Below are 25,875 nucleotides of genomic sequence, written 5' to 3'. Positions count from 1 at the left end.
AACGCTAGCATTTTCTTCTTTTAGCCAGCCCACCACCAATTTGGGACCCCCTCTATAACCAATTTAGTGATGTTTAGCTCATTAGCCCTTCGAATTCCTTCTAGGACAGTTGAGATCTCATCCCTGAAAGCATCACCCAATCCAACAGGCGGCAGCCCTTAAAAATCTCCACATTACTCTTCCTCTCTTCTTTGGCCAACTAAACAAGGTAGGAGCAAAAAGAGTTTGTACATCCAGCGGAGGACACCACCTGCACCCAAACAACGAAAAACACCACTCCCAAATATAATTAGTAAAAGAGCAAGAAATCAATAAGTGGTAGCTGGTCTCACCCATAGCCTTGTAGAGAACACACCAGTGAGAAGATAGATAACAATTAGGTTTCTTTTTCTGAAGAAGATCACAAGTGTTGAATCTTTCCAATAAAGCTTCCCAACAAAAACTCCCTACCCTTAGTGAAATAGGTTTACACCAGACTTCCTTAACCGGGAAAGGCTGCCCTAGTCTTCTCCCCCTAAAAGTTAGTGCTTTTTGTTAGGAATTATTTTACGAAAAAATTAATACTATGATTATCTTCAAGAAAGAAGGCCTCTTCTTCGTTTGTCTCCGACCTGGTGCATTCTTTGTAAAGCTAATGGGGAGACTTGTTATCACTTAGTAATCTCCCATCAATTTATTGCATGTATTTGGGAAAGATTCTTTTCTTTACTTAGGTACAGGCGACCTTTACAATTGGAGCTGCATGCCCGTTTTTTTTTTTTATAAATAGCTACATGCCCTTTCTAACCCTTCCACTTTTAGATGACCAAAGAAAAGGGGTAGAATACTTTGGAGGTGCACAAGCGCAGCTTTGATTTGGTCGATTTGGGAATAAAGAAATGCTAGAATTTTTCATGAAAAAGAGAGAAGCTTGGAAGAGGTGGTAGTGTATAGCTATCAAGGCGCTACATTGGGTATAAACCTAGACGATTTTCTCACATTTATCCTTTGATGATATATGGAGCAATTGGGATTTGGTGGCAAAAAGTTCTTCAAGGAAGGATAAGCCTTTTTCCTCTTGCATCCCACCAAAAGAAGATTTTATTAAACTTAACTTTGATGGAAGAAGCTTACGCAATCCAGGGCCTTAAGGAATTGGAGGTGTGTATTCAGGAATAAAGAGGGAGGGGTTGTTGTGCTCTTCTCTAATCTGGTTGGTCTGGGAGATTCAACAACAGTTGAGCTTCTTGCAGATATTCAAGGTTTACACTAGCTTGAAATGGTGTTTTCCCCCTATTGGGAACATCTTTCACCTCTCCTGATCCAAAAAATTGACAAAGGAGTTATTAATGGTGTTTTCCCCCTACTGGACGAAGCTACAGCATAACTGCCACATGCCAGGCCTTCTTCACGTGAAGAGGTTAGTATTTCTTCTTCCTGCTCCACTTCTTTTGATAGCTTCAGGTTTTGTTTAACCACTTTTGGGAATAGGGTTCCATCATTCATGATGTGCAGTTGTTGTTTGCCACATAACACCCAAGTTCTCCACCCCTTCATCTTCCCCCCTACGAGCATCCTTCCACAGAGAGGCTTCAATGGAAGTTGCTAACCAGATGCTGTACAAAGTAGCATCAGCCAGCAACTCAACCTTTCTTGGAATGTCATCTGATTTTACAGGGTTCAGCAGCACTGCAGCAGAGTGTAAATTCAAACTGAAGACTCCACCTAAGCAGCCATTACAAGCTAATGCAATTGTCTCAAATAACTACTTCCAGAGATGAAACGGAAAACCAATCACTCACTATTACACCATCTTCTAAATTAAAATGTCTTGTGCTAGAAACTTAGAACCAGGACACAAATTTGATAGAGTGAGAGCCCCAAACTCACTGCTGCAATTTCAATCTTATCCTCCACCAGATCAAGTAACACTTTTCTACTTGGTCTGGGAGATTCAAAGTTTACACCACTAATGACTCCTCCATCACATGAAAGATCACGAGGGAACAGTCAACTGGATTTTTAAAAATGCTGCAACGGTTGAAAAGGATCTGGTTATATGGTATATCTTCGTCCAATCGTGAGGGGCCTAATGGAAAGAAAGTGGAGAAGCTTTGTTTCAGGAAAGGCAAGACAACTCTACGTTTCAGCTCCAGGAATTCAATTGCTGCGGAATCTCGACCACGAGGAACTTCAAAAGTAACAAGTCGAAGAATAGGAATGCTGATATGGTTTGGGAATGGATGGTAACAAAATTTAACCAAGAAAAGAGTGTGATCAGTTTGAATCTTGGACAGGAATGTCCTCCTCTAAAGGATCAAGGATGGGCCTCTTCAAGAGACCAAAATGATGGAGAGTTTGTCTTTCTCTGCCGGTCTGGAGCATGTGGATATTCGCTGTGGGAAAGAAAAAAAGCCAGAGTTTTCTCACATCTTTGGAAGGACTGGAGCAAGAGAACTCACAGCTTGATTGCAGCGGAGAGGTAGATTCTGGTTTCCCCTTGTCTATGGGTGAGGAAGAGTTTGTGCCAGAAAGTCAAGTTATTAGGGATGAAGCCTGCTTGCAGGAGAATGATGCTACTTCTCTTTCGGATGTTTCTTTGATCTCAGTGCGAAGTTCCAAAACTGTTGAGGGAGATGTTATAGTTTCTAGAGCTGGTAAGAATTTTGAGGAAGAAGAGATAGTTTTCTCTGAAGTCATAGTGGGGAAATTAGGAAGAGATCTTGGTAGCTTTGGCAGTTTTTTCCTTTTTTTTCTTCTCAAGCTGGTAAAAATTCTGGTCATTGGCAGTTTTTTTTTCTTCTTTCCTCTCTCACCCATTTCTTATGAGGGATCTGTATATTTATCATTTACACTAACAGCAAGAATTCCCCCCTCCCCCTTCCTGATTTCTTATTCATTCTTTGGTGGACAGCAAGTTGTCTACTTGCTTTCCTGTCCCTAATCACCTATAGTCCCTCCTTTGCTCCACAAAGCCCACCACCAGTTCTTAAATTAGTAGGACTCCCACCCCATCCTATATCACAACTGAAGCAAAGCAACACTTGTCACTGTAGAGAATGCATCAGGAGAATTTTTTTGCTATAAATGGAAGACCACTGAACTGGAGACAAATTGAGGTTTCTAACAGATTTCCGGCATGGTGGTTGAGAATTTGTAATAATAATAATAATAGATAAGAGTTAATACTTAGTAGAATAGTGGAAAAAAGTTGTATCGTATTAAGATTGAACAACTAACTACTTTTGCAGCCATAAAATAGGAATAAGCAGTGCAACAAAAAATAATAATTCTGAAAAATAAAGAATAACAGAAGTAGAACAAAGTGGCATACTTCTCTTTCCACTCCCAAACACGTCTTGTGAACTCATCTCTACCTAGTTCCGCCTTTTTAATTCCTTCAGATGAAAGCATTCTCTCCACAACCAGCTGAAATTACAGCATATTTAGAAGTTTAATGCCATAATGAAACTCTTTTCTTCTTTTTTTTCTTTTCTTCTTTTTTTCTTTTCTTCTTTTTTTCTTTTTTTTCTTTTTTTCTTTTTTTCTTTGTGTGTGTGTGTGTTGGGAAGGGAGGGGAGGGGAACTGCAACCTCATGTAAAATTGTAAAATTGTTTAAGCATAAGGAAAAATATTGAGCAGTTCGATCATTGAGGAGACAAGATTTAAGGTCCAACAAAGTACTACAAACAGAACAAAAGCCAAAGTGAAAACTTAAAATTTTTTCCACAAAAAAAAAAGATGGAACAGAGGAAATAGCAATAAAATCACTAACAGTTTAACCATATTGGGCAAAAAAGTTTTCAAAAACATGAATAAAAAGATGGCTATGGAATTTTGTTCACTGTATGGCTATGGAATTTAGTTGAGTCAAATATAATTCTTTGACTTGAAAAATTGCCACCACTGTCATATCTCATCAAACCATCTTTATTTTTCTAATTTCATTTTTCGAAATTAGAAAAATGTCACAATATTGTCATCTCAACACAGCCATGCTATTATTTTAATACTTTTTTGTTTTGAAATTTGTTATTATTTTTAATACTTTTTTGCTCCAAAATTTGAGCATAAAGCTGACCATGTCTCTCTCCCTCCTTTTTTTTTACCAATCTCTCCCTCTCTCTCCCTCCTCTTTCACCTACCATAACAAACGTCGCATTAGCATCTCAATTTTAACCCTTAATTTATCTTTCAGGTAATCCTATTACGAATTCGACACTACAACTGTAAAACATTTAAGATTTAACTCTCTTTCTAAACATTATATTTTTATTAATTTATTTATGACATTGTGGGTCAACCCATTCAACCCAGATAGTTGAACCGCTGACCCAGAAACCAGAGGGAAAACAGTTTCGTTTCTGGGTCAGTTTTTAAAACATTGCTTGAAAACACTGATTTGGAAAGAGGTGACCTGCTGGTTACCCATCACCCAACCCAACCCAACCCGAAATCTTTTCAGGTTGTGTCAACTTATAGTTTTTTTTATCAATAACAGAAGGTGAACTTATAGATCAGGTTGCTAGATAGAGGACCCTAACCCACTTTTTTCGGGTTGGATTGGCTTTTTGCCAGGTCTAAAAATGATTGTTCAGTCTAATCCCAAACCTGTCAAATGGCAAAAAGTCTATTGACTTGATCAGAAAAAACTCATAACTAAAGTTTAAACTATTAGAATTCAGAGAAGAAGCCGGAAGTCCTGCCAACAGAAAAGGGGCGAAGGAACATCAGGAGAGCAGTTGGATTGGTGAAGGTAAAACGAGGACAGATGCTTCGCAGCAATTCCAGATGCCTCTGAGCCAAGAAGCACATCCGGTGTCATCTCAAGATCACTGTCTGCAGCAGGAGGATGGAGAGGGGACTGAACCAGAACAAGTGAGAGCAACCGGCCAGAGCAGTGGTATCTCGAGGAGGGGGACTCAAGCGCCTGAAAGGCCTGACCAACAACAAGTCAGTGCAGTTCGGTGAAGAGGTATGTAGCTTAGAAACCTCCTCTGCCTTAATTTCTGAGTTCGAGGGTGGGGGGTCAGCGGCAGGAGGACAGAAAGGCAGGGACAAAAGAAGGAAAGACAAGGGGAAGAAAGAGAAAACAGCCTTTAGATGGGGGAAAGGAAGACACATCAAGGAGAGTTTACATCAGAAAGGGAAGATTGGAGGTTGGGGAGGTGATAGATGAAGAAAGGGAGGAAGACAAGGTAAAGGAGACAGAAAACAGCCAAGAGGACCAAAGAGGAGAGAGGGCAGAGGAGGGGGAAACAAGGAGCGAGACAGAGAGAGAAGTGGAGATTTCCAGAAATGGGGACAGAAATCAAGGGTCATTTGGCTAAAAGAGGGGGATAAGAATACATCATATTTTCATGCTTTTGCAAGTGCGACAAAGAGAAGAAATTCGACCACAAGAGTCAAAATAGGAGATGAGTTTCTGGAAACTTGGGAGGGGATTCAAAGGAAGATCATGGAGTTTACAAAGGTATTTACAGAGAGAGAGGGTGGAGTTGGGTGACTCTTGGGAGTTTGGAACCAAAAACAAAAAGTAATTTTTCTGCAAATTGGCCGAAAAGGGAGGTTAGGGTTGAAGAAATCAGAGAAGCTCTTAAAAAGATAAATGGGGACAAAGCACCAGGGCCGGATGGCTTCAATTTCAATTTCATTAAGGCCGGACGGAGTTTTTTGGAGGAAGATTTCACTCAGATGGTGAAGGAATTTTGTGATTCAAAAGTCTTGGACAGAAGACTTAGTGCAACTTTCATTAGTCTAATTCAAAAGAAGGATGGTGCAGTGGACATAAAAGATTTCAGACCAATAAGTCCGATTATCAGCCCTTATAAACTGCTGACCAAGGTGTTATCTAGGAGGTTAAAGGGGGTAATTCATGAGGTGGTAGGAGAAACCCAAATGGCTTTCGTGGAAGGTAGGCAAATTTTACATGGGGTGTTGGTGGCTCGTGAATGCATTGATTCCAAGACAAGAAGTGATCGTCCAAGGCTGATTTGCAAAATTGACATTGAGAAAGCGTATGATCATGTGGAGTGGGGCTTTTTAAAAGAAATGCAAAGGTTAATGGGGTTTGGGGAGAAGTGGAGAAATTGGACGTTTGCATGTCTCATCTATCTCCTTTTCCTTAACAGTGTTTTGAAAGGCGTGGGAGGTGTATGCTTGGAGGCGCACCTCCAGGTGAGGCGCCCCCAAAACACCCTGAGGCGTATGCCAGAGGTGCTGACACCTCTGAGGCATACGCCTCAGGTGCAAGAGACGTACGCCTCATACGCTTTTTTCATGAGGCGTACGCTTCATGTGCCTCATGCACACCTTATGTAAAAAGATAGAAAAAAAAAGAAAAAAGAAAAGAAGGGAGAGGAAAATAAAGGGAAGGGAAAGAAAAAGAAAGAATGAGAAGAAAAAAAGAAAAACAAAGGAAAGAAAAGGAAAGGGAAGGAAAGAAAAGATATGGGGAAAGAAAGTGGGCTAGGGGCTTAGCCCCTGAACCCCTTCATTCTTTTTTAACTTCTCCTCGGTATTCCTTGTCTCTGGCCGGAGGCAACAACATCTATTAAGTGTGATGACCAAAAGCAGCAAGGAGGCATTGAAGAATCACCATTGTCACCCTTCATCCTTCTTAGCTTCTCCTTCTTGGTATTGAAGCATTGTCATCATATAGGAGTATATGGTTGAAACTAAAAAGGTAACCTAATATCCTAGCCTAACAACCCAGACATGATGTACTGCTATAACAGCCTAACCTGTTCAACCCAGACAGTTGAACCATCAAACTATCACCCAAAAAGTAAATTTGCTCACTCTCCAGGTAGGTTTTAAATCACCATTATTGAAATTTAGAAAAGAAGAAAAAAAAAACTACTTGTATCATTGTCCCTGCTTAACTGCTTTATTGAAATGTAAAAAGACAAACCTGAGTTGCAATACCAGCATGATCGGTTCCAGGAAGCCAAAGAGTAGGTCTTCCCCTCATTCGATGGTACCTAACCATAATGTCCTAACAAAATAAATGATAGTAGTAAATAATGGGCATAATCTTTTTTTTTATGAGTAATAATGGGCATAAACTTGACAATGAAGTAAATAATATGGAACAACAAAATATTAAATAAGAAATGGAACTAATTTATCCACTATAACAGAAATAATGAGGTATTTCATAAATGGTACACTGCAGATCCAATAATAATCTAAATTCATAAACCAATCCATGTGTTGAATGCATTTCAAGTATCAAGTTCAAACTCATGTATAAAGCCAATGAAAAATGTCTATTGTAAGTTTCAACAAACAGTGCCATCTCAAATGTTTCTTCATAATTCCATTGAATTTGTGTTGGTGGATGGGTATGCATAAAACTATACATTACATGAGGATGAGATAGCCACCACAAAAATTGTGTCTACATGAAAATATATGAAATATACATGAGCCAATGTTCTACGAAACCCCCTCCCTATCAAAATTTATTCACCTCTTTCTTTAAATTCTTCTAGAACTACTGCCTAAACCATTGACCATAATTGATGAACATATATCCCTGTAAATTCTTGGCATTAGTTTCAATAAGCCTTCAAAATGTTTTCTAGTTTGCTCCTTCCAAATTCTTAGAAACCACAAAGTGGGTTAGTGGGGTTTAACTTCCTTGAAATTTAGCCTCTAGCTTAAAAAGGAGGAAACTGCCAAGATAGCACAAATCAATGAACCATGTCAGAATTCTACAATTCGGCCAAATACAAAGAAGAATCCCCAAGACTTGCCATCTATCAATGAAGAAACAGGTGCCTGCAAACTTCTTCCACTTTCTTGCAAATGATAGAGCTTTTCTCCAAGAAGATATTCCTTTACTTAAAATGATCAAGAGTCTATTTGTCACAAGCACCATCAAATGCATAAAGGACTAAACCCTAGGGAGAATGGACTGGTTCTGATCTAGGGTTTGGAGCTTTTTGGGATCTGAACCAGTGGAAAGGTTACCAGGGAGTGAGCAGAAATGTGTAAGAATGTATCTCGAATATCTCCCCCAAGAGTGGGCTCAGGCACCCTATTTATAGGAAAAGGCTGCCATAATCTGCATGGTATCCTAGGATAGAATTCGAGAATATTCACTCAGGGAAAGTCCTTTAGTTAGTTATGCTAGCTCAGAATAAGTAGTTGCGAGTGAAAGCATGAGAGAATCAGGAACTAACTAGTGCAGCTTTCCCTATCTTACCATGTGTCGCCATCCTAAGTTTTGCTGAGATTGTTATATTATCACTCATTATGTGACGAGGCTTGTGTTATGTTCACAGTATTTGAACATTTGCTTATATGCCAGCTACACATACCTGATATTGGGATTCACTAGGTACTTTAGTAAGTCAATGGCACTGGACATGTTATGCTCTCACACCTTGTAAATTACAGTGAATAAAACGATTAGTCTGCCCCTTAATAGGTGGCATCAATAAAAGAAGATCAAACAAATGAGTGTGTGACCCAATAGGTCCATTACATAACCAGCCCATAAAACAAATAAAAGTAACTAAGGATATAAAGCTATATGCCATATTTCAACAATGTAATAAGGAATTATACAAAAAGATGATACATTTGGTTCCACAGCTAAAATATTAACCAAGCTTTTAAGCATTCAATCACCAACCTCGAGAGTCACAAACATGGCATGCCCCATATGTAGTGATCCCGTAACATTAGGAGGCGGCATGGAAATAACAAAAGGATCTCCTCCTCGATCAACGCTTGGCTTGAAATACCCTTGAGACTCCCACCTAAGGACAACACTCAATCACATAAAGATACTAATAGAACATTAAGGAGAGCTTCTTTAAAATCATAACTAGTCTTTATTCTAAAGTGTGCAATTGCTTAGACTTCTACAAACACAAGCAAGCAGTCCTTGCCAACAATACATACAGTCGGAGCATGCCAGTGTAGGCAAATGCATGCACAAAATGATATGTGAATGCTTTCACCACTCCCAAAGAAAAGAAGCAAAAGAAAGTTAGTGAAAAATCATAAAGTTACAAGAAAATAAAAGGCTCACAATACAACTACACTCTCTCAGCCCCACTTTTGGCTAGTCATTTGGCCAACCACTGGCAGATTTTAGCATCTAGTGGAATGAGAGGTCCTTTTCTTTTTTATTTCGTTGGAAGGGGATTCAGTCATTTTTTAAACTTCCAACTTCATTAAACATCTTCATTGTATAAAGGGAGAAATTTCGGGAAATTTACAAAATTTCACTTAAAAACCTGGAATTTTAAGGAAATTGATGGCAAATATTAGAAATACATGGAATTTATGTATGAAACTAAAAGAAATATTAAATTATATTTACTACATCTCAAAACCTTAAAAGATCATCCACAATGTACAACAAACAATAAAGGATTAAGAATCTCAAATAAGTATCGATAGGAACATACCACAGACACTTTCCGCAGAAGCCTCCCCAATCAATGGCAAAAGCACAATACTCTCTTTTTCCCAACTACATCTCTCTATATTTCAGGATCCTCTAAGCCCAAAGTTTCTTACTCTCTAATCTCTACAATCAATCTCAATACTCAAGTTCTCAACTTTCTTTCAACAAGGAGGCTTGCTCAAGTGCCTCAAGTTAATTTAGGAGACTAAGAGGCTTCATCTATTGAAATCAAGTTAAGATAACAGATTGGACTACTGGGTAAGGGGTAATTTAATTTTCTTTTTTTTTTCTAATTTTTTAGTGTTTTAATACTTCACATGTATTAAAATGGCCGATTCGTCCCAAACACCGTTTCCCTATGGCCATGGCTTTGACAATGCATATTCTTAGTACCAATATGATAGCATCAATGTCAGTGCTAGTGCTACTAATGTTGATGCTAGTGTACCTAAGGAAACGAGAACAAGAAGAAAAACTAGTTTAGTATGGATTTTTTTTTTATAATTGAAATAAATTTATTAATCAGCAATAGACAATAGTACAAAGTCCCCGAGTAGAGGCACGAGATGCAACCTTTCTGGGCTAGTTAAGTACAAATTCCAAATTACTAATAGCTTACAAAGTAGCACCCTGGAAACCCACTATTTGGCTAAAGAATCAACCATAGAATTAGCAGACCTGATAACACATTGTCGGCAAGATATGATTTGCGGCAAATTAAGAAATATATGATTTGCTGCAAATTTAGAAAGATTTGATTTGACTGATTACAGATTTGAATAAATTTAGGAAATATTAGATTTGAATAAAATTAGGAAAGGCATATCCTAGGATTAAGGGAAAGATTTAATCAATCCCTAATTGAGAGAGATTCTAAGAGTTTGTCTCTCCTATCTTTTCTTATTTAAGTTGTATGCTCAACATGTTTTATCAACACATTATCAATACAGAAGTTTTTCTTCTCTCCCTCTTTATTTCTTCTTCTCTTCCTCTTTATTTTTCCACATGGTATCAGAGCTTTAGGGTCTGATCATGAATTTTAAGGCCGCCATGGTTGGCTCTGGTTCAGCCTCTTCAGATGCTACCAGTGGTGTGACGTCTTCGAAGGGAGGTATTCAGTCAGCGGCCATTTCTCTTTCTAAGAATTCTCTTCAAATTACCATTCACGAATTGAATAGAAAAAATTATCTTAAGTGGTCTCAGTCCGTGCGGTTGGTGATCAACGGCAAAGGGAAACTCAGCTATTTGAATGGCGAAGTGAAACCGCCAGCCACTGATGATCCAAAGTATAGGCAGTGGCGTTCTGAAAATTCAATGGTTACCGCCTGATTGATCAACTCTATGGATCCTATGGTTGGAAAACCATTCATGTTCCTGTCGGTTGCTCGCGATGTGTGGGAAGCTGTTAGGGAAACCTATTCAAATCTGGACAATCATTCACAATTGTTCGAACTGAATACCCGAATGTGGAAGATGCAACAAGGTAAGCGTGAAGTAACTGCTTATTATAATGAGATGATGGTTGTTTGGCAGGAGCTAGACTTATTTGAAGAAGAATGAATCTTCTTCCATTTTGGTTTATGTATATATTGTCTTACCAAGAAAGCAAATAAATGAAATTAATCTTAATAATTGAAACTGCTGATCAAAAAAATCCTTATTAATTGAAACCAAAGGAAGTAATGAAATCCATTTCAACTATGAACTTTACCAATTGTAGATCCGTTCCTCAGAGGTAAAATCAAAAGACTTTGCCGACTTTGGAGAGGTAAATATGCCATTATCTGATGCTACAACTGAAATATGATGAAAAAAATAAATGGTGAAGACCAAATGCAATAAAGAATATTCAAGAACATAAGCAAACTAACTAAACAAAGTAACTAAAAAGGAAAAAAGGAGAAAATGAAGTATCTGAACCAATAAGAAAATAATCAGATTCTTCACCATTCTCAGATCCCTACATAAGTATTGAGACCCTCTTTTCTTCAAAAAATATAACAAGAAACTCTATCCAACTATTGCAGCCAGCCTTCTCTTGCATTTGCAATTGCTCTTAAACTCAAATGTCCTGTTAAGTAAACAACGAGAATGATGAGAAAAGAATAAGAAGCCTCACCATTCTCAGCCTCTGTATAAACTCTTACCTTCCCAACCTCCGTAGTCCCTTCAACTAAATCTGCAGCTAAGCCTTAGCCTGCATTTTCTATTGCTCTTGTAATTTAGAAGCCCTTTTAAGTACATAATAAACATGATGAGACTAGATCCCTCTTTTTCATCTGTAATATCTAGTATACGTTCATTTTCTAGTATGTTGCTTGCTTGCAGAAGGCATGAATCTTTGGTGGTAGAGCCGTAGAGGAGCGTTTTCCAGCTCTATGTGAGGAAATCAAAAGTAGGGATTAATTGATCCAATAAAACACTTTAAAAGTTGGCCATCTTTTCCTCCATTATGAAATGGCTCCTATGACCCATTGCTTTAGCTAGTGGACATGACATAGGTTGCCTCCTAGATATTATCAGGAAAGTCTCTTGATGGAAATTTCATCTGTTTCACATGAAAGTAAGACCCTATGGAGTATACTACCTTACATAGTAACTGGTAATATGGTGTATTTGGGAAGAGAGGAACAAGAAGACTCCCAAAGCAACATAATATCTATGTGTAATTGGCAGTATCTTGTCTATAGCTGCTCAGTGGATGCTTACCTCTATCAAATTCAAGTGATTCTCACCATCAAACCATTCAAGTCACCGCACATGCATGAACCATGATTCTGCCACCACTGATTAAAACAGAAACCAAGTGCCAAGCGCCTCCTACTCTACTAACCCAAATTGGCACTGCAAAGTTTATGCACTTTTCAAAAACCCGTTAGGAAAAGTGTACGTTTTTGGACTTTCTGAAGCTAATCATGCCCTCCCTAATAATATCGTAACCAGGAAACCTCTTAGGCTCTTACACAAGAGTCCACTGCATTGCCTACCAATAAAAAATTCCACTGCATTATATTAAAGAAACAAGTATCTGTGCTTATCAGGGAGAATTACAACGTATATTCGACTTTAGACACTTGAATGGTCGAATTCCAAATGAAGCAAAATTTCGGAACTCTACTGGTGCCACAAAAATCCACTAAAAAAATTATGAGAAAAAAACAAAAAAAAAATATCATATCTACACCAGACTAAAATTACCTGCAAAAAATCTAGGGCTGAAACGCCTGAAACTCCAATGAGAAATATTAATCCCACGATTGCGACGAGAGAAAAGAAGAGGATTGAATCTGTAGGCGGCGCAAGTAGAGAACAGGGATGGATGGGACAACGCCATTGAAAAATCACAATCTTCTAGTGTAGCTGGGAACCATTTGAGGACGCAGATAGCAAGGGAAAGAGGAGGGGAAACTTTAATGACCGAAAGAGAAAACCTTTGCTGAACCGGATCTGGTTTCAGTGGCAGAGGAGAGAGATAAGGCGGGAGATTGCGAAAAGAGTGTCTACACCGAACCCACCACTTGAAACCCACTCATAAGTCATACCGAGATGGCACCTCACATGCACAACCACCGTGCATTGAGAAGAGATGTCTGGAGCAGATCTGGTCTCAAGTCATACCGGAAAAGTAATTTTAAAGATGTACCGAGATACGCCTTATACGTATCGAAGAAAAACTAAGATAGATAGATACACTTGAAAACACTCTAAATACTTTAATAAATCATAAAATACATCAACAACACTAAATATAAGACCTCAATGAGGTGTATATACATTAAAAATATATTTTAATGGTTTTATGAATAAATATAATGTACTTAATTATAATTTCATTAAAAATTATATGATTAACTATAACTTATAAATTATAATTCTTAAGTTTTTATGCTTTATGGAATGGAAAAAAAAACCCAACTCTATTATCCAACCATAAAATATGCATTGCCACAACTTCTAAGTGAAAATATAATTAATAATAATATTATTTAAATAATAATTATTTATTATTTATTTTCAAAAAATATAAAAAATAAATAAATATTATATGATATATTCAAAAAATAGTTATTAAAAAAGAAATTTCAATTTCTTTGTGGATATGATAGATCACCCATAAAATTATAATATATTCAATCATTGTGATCAAATGATATAATATAGTTATTTATTTATTTATTCGATAAATATAAAAATAAAAAAATAATAATTATTAAAGAAGAAATTTCAATTGGTGTTTGGATATAATAGATCATCCATAGAATTATAATACATTCAATTGTTGTGATCAAATGATAAAATATAATTAATTATTCTTTATTTTTTAAATTCTAAAAATATAAAAATTAAAAATATATTAAAGAAGAAATTTCAATTGCTCTATGAATACGAAAGATAAATCTATAGATATAAAACATATTTAGTCTTTATAGGCAAAGAAAATTTTATATTTTCAAATTTTTTGTTAATTTATATTTTTCCCAAATATCTTCATGAAATTTCCATAAAAAATTATGATTTGGAATGTAAGAAATGTAGATTAACATAAATTTATACATTCAATAAAAATAAATATATTATAAAAAATTGAAAAATTGTACCTACTTTTACAAATATTTTCAAATTTTGAAAAATATTTAAAAAAAAAGTAACGATTCACACTTGTTTCTTGCAATTTTTTTAAAATCTAGTACTCTAGGAAAGAGGTTTGGAGTTTTTAAGTCATTTGGGGGTGAAATAAAGCTTATTTCAGGAAAAAGAAACTTACTTTTCCCCTTTATATTTTTTCAGTTTTTGGCCATATCTTTTGTGGTGATACGCTATCGATACGCCCCGATAGACCCCCGATACACCTTCGAGACGCCTCCAATGCACCCAATATTGGTCAAGTAACCTATTAGGTCAATGGCATTGAGGACTATAGATCTACCGCAGCTTTTTTGATTTGCTACTCCAGCTACGTTGAGAGAAAATCAAATTGAATAGATCTGAACTTTTAAAACTAAAATTTTAAATGAAAAATCAAACCAAAACAGAAATAATTAAAATCAAATTTCTTTTATTCAGATTTTTGTTATTTTGGTTAAAATTGAATAGATTTGAACTTTTAAAACTAAAATTTTAAATGAAAAATCAAACCAAAACATAAATAATCAAAATCAAATTTTTTTTATTCAGATTTTTGTTATTTTGGCTAAAATTGAATTTCATTATTTTAATATATAGTATACATATTATATATAGAGAGATATATATTAAAAATATAATATACAATATGTATAATGAATTATGTGTTTTAATATATAATATAATACAATATAATATGTTATACATATTATGTAAATTATATATAGATAATAAAGTTTGATTAATTTGATTTTTCAATTAACTAAATTTCTAAACCTAAAAACCGAAATTGAGACTAAAATTTTATAGAATTGAAATAACCGAACCAAAATAACCAAAAACCAAAAAAAAAGAACTAAAAAGGTAAAACCCAAAAAATTTGGTTTGTTTTTAGGTTTTAACCAAAGAATGCTCACCCCTAACTAGAGGAGCAAATACAACTTTTTTGACCTAATGCAATTACCTAAGAACCTCAAACTATAGCTAAATGGATGATATCAACTGTCAATCTCTTAGTTGGAACAAAGAAAAGACAATTTCATAGGTGTGTCCAATGAATCGGTTGACTCCACCCCAAAAGGCCTTTATGTATTAATGAGAATAAGTTATGTTTGATTACAAAAGTCCCCTTACAAGGTTGAAAAAAGGAACAAAAATCAAAACAATAAATGTGATATGTACAATGTACAATAAGGGCTCCTAATAGGATAGATACATCAATTCCTTCATACTACCATTCAAATTGATATGTTGACATAAGCTTCAGTTTGCGGATAGATACATCAATTCCTTCATACTACCATTCAAATTGATATGTGGACATAAGCTTCAGTTTGCCTACAAGGAATAGATGTTAGGATATAGTCTTAGCCTTTATAAAGATGTCACCAATCTATTCATGTTAAAGGCTACATTACGAGGAGAAATAGACCCAGCAAGAAACATCTCTAATAAAATGGCAATCCAGCTCAATATGCTTAATTCTTTCACAAAACACAATATTTGATGCAATCTTGATAGTACCAATATTATTAGCATAAAGAGGAGTAGGGGTAGGAATCTAAACACAAAGATCCATAAATAGTGATTGGAGCTAGATTGTCTAATTGCACATAAAAGACATTGCCCTACACTCTACTCCAGTAGAAGGATTGGAGATAATCAATCATTTCATGCACTTCCAAGAGAAAAAAGAAAGACCCATAAACACATACCACCCATTAGTAGAATGATGGGTGTTTAGGAAACTAACCTAGCCTGCACCCGCCTCTCAATTGTATGGATGAAGAGGAAGCCTCGAGTAATTGTGCGACAAATATAACAAATTATACAATAAACTACAACCATATGAGGCTGATGAGGAGAAAAAACAAACTAACCTATAACTTGAACATCATGATAGATATCAAGCCGAGTCATAGTTAAATAAACAAAAGATCCCACAATTTGTCGATATAAAGTGGCATTAAGAAGTAATGAGCCTTTTGATTTAGACTAATTAACATTCAACTCTAAGGGAGTATCAACATGCTTATCATTTGTAATATTGGCCAATTTGATAAGGCCAATGACATTTTTGCCAATAGACAAAGTACCCATAATCACTATGTTGAACTTCTAAGTCCAATAAGTCCTTTATGTTAAATGAATTGTGAAAAAGTGCTTACCCTATGTGCTTTGATGATAACTAATTCACTGAGAGTACTAATGGTGTGACTAAGTATGCCGTCATTTCAAGTAAGTTTTCCTAAGCCTCAATTGCATAAAAGGAATTTTGCTATAAAATATGAATATTGAAAATTCTACTTGATTAGTTGCTTGAGATTTATAGTCTCATCACCATCACCAATTCTCTTTAGTGTGGATACTCCAAGAAAAATCAAGCTTGACAAGGTTACTACAAAAACTAAATGATTTAGAGTTGCTCAAATGGCTTTTTGCTACAACAACTAATTGAGGAGGAAAACTACATAAACTTATGCTCAAGCATATTGGTCTTTTAGGATCTTAATGTAAATAGTTGTTTAAAATGCAATATTTAGCAATAATATTGAACTTATGTAGGCAATCTTAGAGACCAATGGTTAGAATATAATTGGTTTATGCTAAGCTTTGATGGATTTAAATAAGAAACCACAATCTCAAAATTTCGGTTTGAAAGACAAAGGAAGAAATTCAAAACCATAGGATGAACATTTCCAAGATGTCTAAGTGTTGGGTTATTTGAAAGACATGTCTTGCCAAGACTATAAGACACAGTCGGCTACCCAAAAAGGCATAGTCAACTAATTGGATAGTTGAGGCATAAAAATGCTTTGCTTGAGAGAGAGAGTCGACTATTAAAAAATGCATAGTCAAATTGCCTAGACAATCTAAGTTCAAAATAATATTAATCAATTGATTGAGGAAACCAACTTACTACTAGAAGAGGAAAAAAGATTCTTTCCTCTATATTATAGTTGACTAATAAAAAATTTGACAATCAACAACTTCAAAGCATTTAGTTAACAACTTCAAAATAATGCCATTTGAAGGGCCATATTCGGAAAGCCTTCTATCATGTTAGAGCAAACTTGAATCATTTCTAAGTAAGTAAAAATCCATCCAAGAGATAGAAAAAAACAACTTGATTTTAAACCCTCTATAAATAGAGGTGTTTAGTTTGATTCAAAACAAACAAGAAGAATCAAGAGAAAAAACTTGTATTGTCTTTGTATATAATACATAGTTATTTTTTTAGAGAGAGAAAGTTAGCAAGAGTCATTATTTTGAAAAGATTCTTGAACTTTAATAGTTTTAGAGGTGAGAAAAATTTGAAGGCCTTTGACCTTTTATAGTCTCATCTATTTGTAGTAGATCCCGTCACTAGGTTGAGCATCTTGAAAAAACTCTTGTAGTTGATTAATTTGAGATTTGTATTGATATATCTACCTACTTAAAGGTCATTTGCTATTAAGGTCTTGTTGGCACCACAGAAAAAGCCCAAGTACAAGGTATTGCAAGCACCTATAAGCTAGTCCTGTTGTAGGCTCCCACAAGTCTTACTGATTAGATATTACAAGCACCTACAAGTCATACTAGCATCCATGAATCATTAGGGCTAGCTTGAGGTAGAGGATATAAGTAGGGGTTTCTACCAAATCTCTATATTTGCTTTGTCATTCTTTATCTTGCTTTAAGTTTTTCGTAGTTTACATGCTACTAACCTTACTTACATCTCTTAATACCCGCAGTAAAACATCATGTCTGATTTTTTTCTCTTTTAGCCATAATATATACTTATCCATTATTTTTTTTTTATCACTTCCTATGCTTCTTACAATTTATGTTTGTAGCTAAAATGTATACCTTTATTTAATACTTTATCATTATGTATGTTTTCTGCAAGTTATGTTGTTTTATATGAAATGTGTATTATTTTCTGATTTTTTAGTTGTATATATATTTTTAGATTTTGTATAATCTTTATGTTTTTTTGTTCTTTGAAATGTATAAAATTTTTATTTTTTATGTTTTTTAGCTGAAATATATTATTTTTTGACTTTTTGGTGTACCATATGTTTTTTTTTTTTTTCATCGATGTCTATGTTGGTCAATTTTGGGTATATAGGTTGGCCCAACCCAATTTTATCTCAAAGTGGTGGTTTGTTTTTCTAAATTATGGTTGGTTTGGACATGTAGGGTTACACGACCGGTCTGCCATGTGCAATAATGAGAAGGAAAATTTTGATTTTTAAGGACAAACATGATAGGCTTTATTGGCTAGCACGTTATCCACCTCCCGGGGCAGAATTGACTCCTAACGGCATAGGCCGAGGATCTCGGAGGTGTTTCATGAGACCTATGATAGCTCACGTATATAATGGCACCAACTCCTAAGGTCCAAGTACGCGCGATTATTATTTACTAGCTATCATACTCTCAAACTTTCAGCTCGTATACAAATTGGTTACTAACTTAAGCATCAGAGTGACCGTGCCAGGTTAGCTACCCCGGGTTCTTTGATCCTTCCTGTCTTGCAGTTCGACCAGCCAGCTAAGCAATCGACATCCAAGCTTCCATCCAGCTAAGAGCAACCAGATCGCACACCATCGAATTCTAATAAGAAAGACACCTTATTAACCTCCAAAATAGAAAGTGGAATTTGACCCTCATTGGTAATCTCTTTACCATTGTAGATGGGTATCCTAAAAAATAAAATTTCCATAAAAACTTTGGATTGTGACTAGCTTGACAAACTTTTATGGGGTTAATCATAAAGGAAACTTCATTGTGGAACGTGGTTTTGAAAACCAAATGGGAAATTGAACCACTTTGACCACTAGTTTCTAGATCAAATGGTCTAACCACCAGGTCTAAAGTCTTCTGTAGGACCTGGAACCACGACTGATTCTCAGGTGTGCCAATCCAACCATCTAGCCTGGTCCAGTTTTCAAAACCATGTTGTGGAGTCTATGTATAAAGTAACCAATGATGTTTTTAATAAGTTAAAATATGATCAAGTTGTTCGGCTAGGATGACCCTTGTCCCCTTAAAATTGAAAGATTTTCAGCACTAAAGTGTCTGGTCATTTGAAAGAAACTTATGTGAAGAAAGAAATATGATAGTTTTATTCTTCAAAATTGAGAAAAAGAGGTCATGGTAAAAAAGGTGTAATCCCCGCTTTTAGGGATTTGTATTGTTGGCTGAATTTTAGATCTATAATTAGTTGAGTTCATCCAAATCCTCATTAAGAATTTGATTGTTGCTAATAAATGAGCTCACAACAAACCCAAGTACGAGGATCTTGAATCAACTTTTCTATGTTGATTTTCTTTTTTCTTTTCTAGGTAAGAAAACATGGTTGATTTTTGTATGAAAAGCTCAAGTGAAAGAAGGTACTCCCATGAGCGATACATTGATATACAAACCATCAAAACCCAATAACAATTAAGAAAAGCTCTGGATTTCAAAGTAGAAATCATCGATGTTGGTATTTTTTTATGTTTTATTTTTTTCAAAACTGGTTCAAAGGGGTTGGTTTAAGTCCCGAATACCCTCTAAACCTTGGTCTAATTCAATACAACCCCTATAGGAGCATATTGGGAAGCTCCCGACATGACACATATCAATACTTTGAACCTTGCAATAGGAGGTTTTAGACAAATGCACGTTTGTAAAAAAAAAAGAAATCGAATATGACAAAACAACAATGTAGTGTGTTTGTTTGGCAAAGTCTTGATTTATGAGAAGATGAATACCTATGGAATCGTTAAATCAATTAGAGAAGCAAGAAAGGCTATGAAGTGGAGTTTTGGTTAATGATTTTCTGTTTGATAGCCTTTCAAAGAAAGATGACACGAGAAATACTCTCAAGTGGCAAACCTTGAAAATGTGAGGTTATTTATCCACTTTAATTTTATAGGAAAGTGGTCACCAAATGTCCATCCCTAGAAGCTGACCTTTGCTTAGATCAACATTTGGCTCCAAATAATATTTACATTTTATTAGAAAAAATGGCATAATCTATGGTGCATGAACTGAAAAACTTGAACAAATGATGAAGTGATATGTAAGAATTGAATTTTTAACACTATTTAAGTCTTTAATGGTAAATACATCTTGTGAAATATGAACCAATGAAAAGTAAATAGATCATGTGACTTCTGTAGAATGATTGGTTGAAATTTTGATTTAACATATGACAAATATTCAAATTGTGCCTTTGAATTCTTAGGAAATTTCTCTATTGAGGATCAAGCTACTTCCATTATTTGCATTCATTAGGAAGTTAACACAACATCAAGCTAATGCGGCGGGTCCAGAATCCATATTTTGAACATATCATGATGCCCATATCCAGATGATAGGATTGTACTTTGTTGTGACCAAATCGTGGCCAGTCATCTAAAGGAATACGGTGCAACACGTGTGAGGATGGGAAATTGGACAAGACTTGAGTTAGTCTGTTGACGATGCATTAATGGTGGATACTAACTTCACTCGGCACACAAACTGGGCAAAAAAGACCAAAAGATGAACTGTTGCTTGCTTATAGGCTCACTTGTACAAGAAACCCCAAATGCATGATGAACCGAACAAGGTCTGGCAGGCTGTGAGACTTACGGTCACGTCATGTCAATCCACATTTAGGCTCAATTTGGAAAGAGTACAAATGCAAATATGTACAATATAAATGCATGCAAAATAATACAAAATATAAGGTTTTGCACTCTACAAATTTGCATTTGTGCTCCTTCCAAACTGAGCCTTAATAATTGGCGTGAAATTAGTGATGCATTTATGACCTGGTGCGACCCCACCATGATGAGACCTATCATTGGCTAAACTAATTAGATGGCATGCAAGATTAAGGGTGATAATTTGGGAAAGACTATGCATTTAAAAAGACCTTGAGGAAGGGATAGGTATAATGAAGACAATAAAACTGACTCTCCCTTGGGAAGTCATTAAGGATGACACAAAGGTAATAGTTGGAGAGAATTAATAGCAGAAGAAAGATTAGTGAAGAAGGGTCTCGTCCTAAGGGTCAGGTCTCTTTGTGGGTGAAAGCCAACCCAAAACTCAATTTCACATCCAAGGGATTCATGGAAGCAAACTCTCCATTGTAGACAGACCAGACCAGATCACCCTCTTTTGGCCCCTGGTCCCAACCGACCTCTTAGATTTTGCTACATAGCTCCTACCAGGATTTGATTCCCATGAGTGGTTATCGGTTATCACCCTATAATTAGGCTGATAGAGAAACTAATTTATGGTCAAAGTACTAACTTAATATAATGGTAGAATCCTATGCAAGGATTAAAATATCAATATGCTTGGTACCCAGTATTTGTGTGTATCATATAGTCGATACTCATTCTTATTTTTTTAATTCTTGTTTTGTAATAATCAATAGGTTGGGGAAGAGGACTGGCACCTTTTAAATGTTACAAAAACATTTATTAATGTATCCAAGTTTATCTGGGTACATTGGTACTGATTTGATAAGCCATGTATTAATATTTTCCCATCACATTAATGCCCTATTTGGAATTTACTCTAGAAGAACCATTAGAGTGATTATGCATGAGAAATTGATAATGCTCATAGGAAGCAAATATGGAATAAATTTCATGTTCCTTCTGCATTGTATAAGTAGTTGAAGAAAATACCCATCTATATCGTTTGAGCCATGGATTAGAGCCTGGAATGGAAATAACCCAAATTCATGCTTTACAACATTCTGAGTCTGAGCTATAATTTGACTTGTTAGAAAACAGATTGTCAATGATTTTGCAATAAGAAAAATGTCTAGACATCATATTGCAAGAGATGATTTCCTAATTATCATGATATCAGTATTTGAGAACCATAATTTTTGTTATACTAGCAACTACAAAATAAGCTAGTGAAATTTAGGGGAGACATTGAATAGAGTAACTATTTGTGTTGTTCCACATTGCTTTTAGAATAATGTTCCTTCCAATGCAAACAAAGGATTGGTAGTTGGAAGGGCGGCATATTACTAGGGGACCAAAATGTTATAATCTTCAAGATATCCTATTTCCCGCCTATGCGAAAAAAGGGTCATTATCGAATGTTAGTCCCAGTTATCTGGGGTCATGAAAGGAGCAGACCGGATATGGTCCTAACATTTGAAAATTTTTACTCAAAGTGGTCGCTCTCCTCCTGTCTATGCAAAAGATAAAATATAATTCTATTGGAAAGCCATTTCTTGGACAAAAGATGCTCATAATTTCCATCCATTTATTCCATATGGTTTCAATATCTCTTGAATCATCATGGAATCTAGAAGGTCTTCAAAGGATGTGGCTGGTAAAGACAGTCTATGGCATGTAACAACTTTCTCCTTGATCCTACTGCATTTGCACCTGTATCCTTGAGCTTGTTCATGGTTAGATTTACTAGCTGAAATTTATCAATATTCCTACTTTGGAATATTTGTATGAATTGTCCCAATCCCAGTGATACAAACCATCTGCTCAACCCATCAGCTACTACTAGTTTTCTTTCAAGGCTCAAGGCCCGCATCCTATGATTTTGCAACACACCCCCATAAAGGCAACTGACTGATCCATGAGAAAATGTGATCCTACTAGAAAAATCTATAGAGGAAGGAATGGATCCACAACAGATTTTGGGGCTCTTGGCAACCCAACTGTTTTTTATGATCTATGTGCACTTTGCACTTGTTTGTCACAAATAAGATCTAAAGATGGTGGTTGTTGCATGGTTTCTCTAGCACACTGATCTAGACATTTTGAAACTGTTCTAATGGTTGGCTTTGGTAACTTCTCTTTTATAGGATTTAACCTTGTGGCAAGAGTTCATCTGTTCATTTGAACATTCACTTTTTGTACCAAGGAAAAAGACTTCTTTTCATCCATTGGACACTTCTGAGTATAGGCCTCAATTGGGACCACTAGTCTACTTTTAACTGTCCCTTGGAGTTGATTTGTTTCTTTCTTTGATTCTCAAATGCATATCTGATGGGTGTTGGTAGAGGAGGAACCCAAATGGTAATTCTCTGCTTCTTAATAATCACCCAACTATCTTCATCAAAAAAGTCACTTTCTGCCCCAGTGTTGTTTTCATTTTTGGATATTGCAATCAACTGTCTTCTTTTAGCTTTCACCATTGGGTAAAAACCTGTTTAATATTTAACAAATATTAGAATGAAACATTCCACTTCTATCAATACATTTTAGAATAAAAATTGAAGTTCAAACTTCATAATCAATTGATCAGAAGTAATGAATTGACAAGCCTAGGATGTCTTCAAGAGAAAGAAAAAGAAACAACACATAATGGTCCTACTCAAACGAAAAATTTATGTAGAAAGTGAATAGTGTAAAGCTGAATATTATTATGTAGGGAAAAATTGCTAATCTATAGGGTCTTATCATACTAACTTCAATGAAAACAAAAAAAAATAATAGTATAATACACGTGTTAATGGGACAGGAAAAAAAAACATCTCTCTTAGACCATTCAGATGATGTATACATGGGAATTTTGGTTCAATATTTGAAGGATCATGTTTAGATGATTGGGGTGAAAGCTAACTTGCTCATTCGTCATAACTATCATATCACCAGTTTCTTTCTGAAGGTTCAAAAGAATGTAGCAACTTTTGAATTCTTTTGAATCGTTTAATGGATGAGATTGTTATTTTGATTCAATAGGGTGAGGCTTTGGTGCAGACTGCTGAAGATGGTAGTAAAGACCAATGGTAATGCTCCCACTAGCTAGTAGAATGAAAGGAGCACCAGGATGTGTAGGTGATGCAATCAGTGATTGCACATTGCATGAGATATGATGAAGATAATAGTGCAGAGTAGCAACCTCAAGTGAACATGGCTCATGATCTGAAGTGCATTGCGAGTCATAAGCATCGCATTGCAATATATAATACTTAACTTCTTAATAGATCACTATGCCAGACACATAAATCACAAATTCTCAGGTCAGTGTTTGGCCAGATCACACATCACCAAAGAATGTTCACGTCCAAACCCAGGAAAGAGTGTCATGAGTCCAGATGGAAGAACCTCATTAGTCTAGATGGAGTCAATTGAGTTAACCTTATAGAAACAAGTCCAGAAAGTAACTTTTTGGAAGGAAAAGGCCTCTAAGAAAGCTATAAATAGGGGGCCTCTAAAGGGACCCGAAAATGATCATTTTGTCACACACACTTCCCTCTTGAATCCCTAAGGCAGTTGCAACCATTCTTTCTCTCGGAGACTCTTCTTGCCATGATTTCCTCAGCTCTTCCTCCCTCTTCAACCTCCGACCTACCACTGAGTGCCATTTGCTGTCGTTCAGGCAAAGACTTTCACAGTACCAATCTAGACCGCCCTACGGTATGTACAGTGGCATGCCTACCAAAATCTTTACTTTCACTAACATATGGATAAGTAGGTAATAGCGAAAGCGGGTTCAAGAAGACAATAGTTCTGAGAGAAATCAAATACCAACCTTTCCAATCTATGCTCCTTCAGGAATATAGATTAACTACTTCTTATGATTTCCGAAAATATCAGACACTACCAGATACCAACTTCTCTCATTATTCTTCAATACCACATGATATTTTCTCCTTGTAAACTCTAGAGAACTGTTACACCCTTATTTTTTTATCGAGAAGATAAACCTGTCAATGAAACCTTTCAATTGTGAAACTGCTTCTCCTATTAGGAAAATATCAGCCCTTCCTTCCTCTTGAACCTTGAGCACCATCAGACTTTGACTCTTTCCTTTTTCTAGAATGAAGTTTTTTTGCTTCAAATGCCACACAGTTCTTCATCTCCTTGTTGGAACAAAGAGCTCTTCACACCAATTCTCCATCTCCCGACCATATGACCTTGACTATGTTGTTGCTTGCAGGCAGCTCCTCCATGAGCCATCTTTCTTTGGTGTAAGCAATGCTAGGACAACACAAGGGCTTTCATTTTCACGAATCAACTCCTTTGCCTCATAGATATTATCGGGCAAGTCTCTTAATGGAAATTTCATTTGTTTCACATGAAAGTAAGACCCTATGAAGTATACTACCTTACAATAGTAACTGGTAATATGGTGTATTTGGGAAGAGAAGAACAAGGAGATTCCCAAAGCAACACAATATCTATGTGTAATTGGTAGTATCTTGTCTATGGCTTCTCAATGGGTGTTTACCTCTAACAAATTCTAGTGATTCTCACCATCAAACCATTCAAGTCACCGCACATGCATGAACCATGTTTCTGATATCACTAATTAAAATAGAAACCAAGTGCCAAGCGCTTCCTACTCCACTAACCCAAACTGGCACGGCGAGGTTTATGCACTTTTCAAAAACCCGTTAGGAAAAGAGTACGTCTTTGGACTTTCTGAAGCTAATCATGCCCTCCCTAATAATATCATAACCAGGAAGCCTCTTAAGCTCTTACACAAGAGTCCACTGCATTGCCTACCAATAAAATATTTCCACTACATTATATTAAAGAAACAAGTATCTGTGTGGTCCAATCACACATTAAGCCTTACCAAGGAGAATTACAACGTATACTCGACTTTAGACATCTCAAGTGAATGGTCAAATTCCAAATGAAGCAAAATTTCGGAAATCTACTGGTGCCACACAAATCCAATAATAAAAAATTATGAGAAAAAAACAAAAAAAAAATCATATCTACACTAGACTAAAATTACCTGCAAAAAAATCTTTGGCTAAAATGCCTAAAACTCTAATGAAAATCTTAATCCCACGATTGCGACGAGATAAAAGAAGAGTATTGCATTTGTAGTCAGTGCAAGTAGAGAGCATGGATGGATGGGACAACGCCATTGAAGAATCAAA

General features: G+C 35.9%; 1 protein-coding gene across 10 annotated transcripts in view; it reads right to left on the bottom strand.

Annotated features, from left to right (window-relative positions):
- The window catches only part of EMB2247 (protein EMBRYO DEFECTIVE 2247), a 91,818-nt gene extending 78,807 nt beyond the window's left edge, over positions 1-13,011 (bottom strand). For 3 of the 10 annotated variants that reach the window (XM_088953289.1, XM_088953291.1, XM_088953292.1), the window contains exons 1-5: positions 12,606-12,958; positions 11,119-11,203; positions 8,625-8,751; positions 6,894-6,977; positions 3,314-3,408 (exon numbers count right to left, since the gene is read on the bottom strand). In XM_088953289.1, coding sequence (XP_088809415.1) covers positions 3,314-3,408; positions 6,894-6,977; positions 8,625-8,751; positions 11,119-11,203; positions 12,606-12,741 — 527 coding nt within the window. In that variant the 5' untranslated portion in view covers positions 12,742-12,958. Of the gene's footprint in view, positions 1-3,313; positions 3,409-6,893; positions 6,978-8,624; positions 8,752-11,118; positions 11,204-12,605 lie in introns of all 10 variants that reach the window. The other 7 variants (XM_088953293.1, XM_088953295.1, XM_088953294.1 and 4 more) reach the window with 4 other exon arrangements.
- Positions 13,012-25,875: the final 12,864 nt, after the last annotated feature.

This window comes from Nelumbo lutea, chromosome 7 (assembly GCF_056320005.1).
Source record: "Nelumbo lutea isolate HS-2025 chromosome 7, American lotus-T2T, whole genome shotgun sequence".
NCBI classification, from domain to species: Eukaryota; Viridiplantae; Streptophyta; class Magnoliopsida; order Proteales; family Nelumbonaceae; genus Nelumbo; species Nelumbo lutea.
The sequence above is the reverse complement of the archived record's forward strand: the minus strand, read 5'-3'. Positions and strand labels throughout refer to the sequence as shown.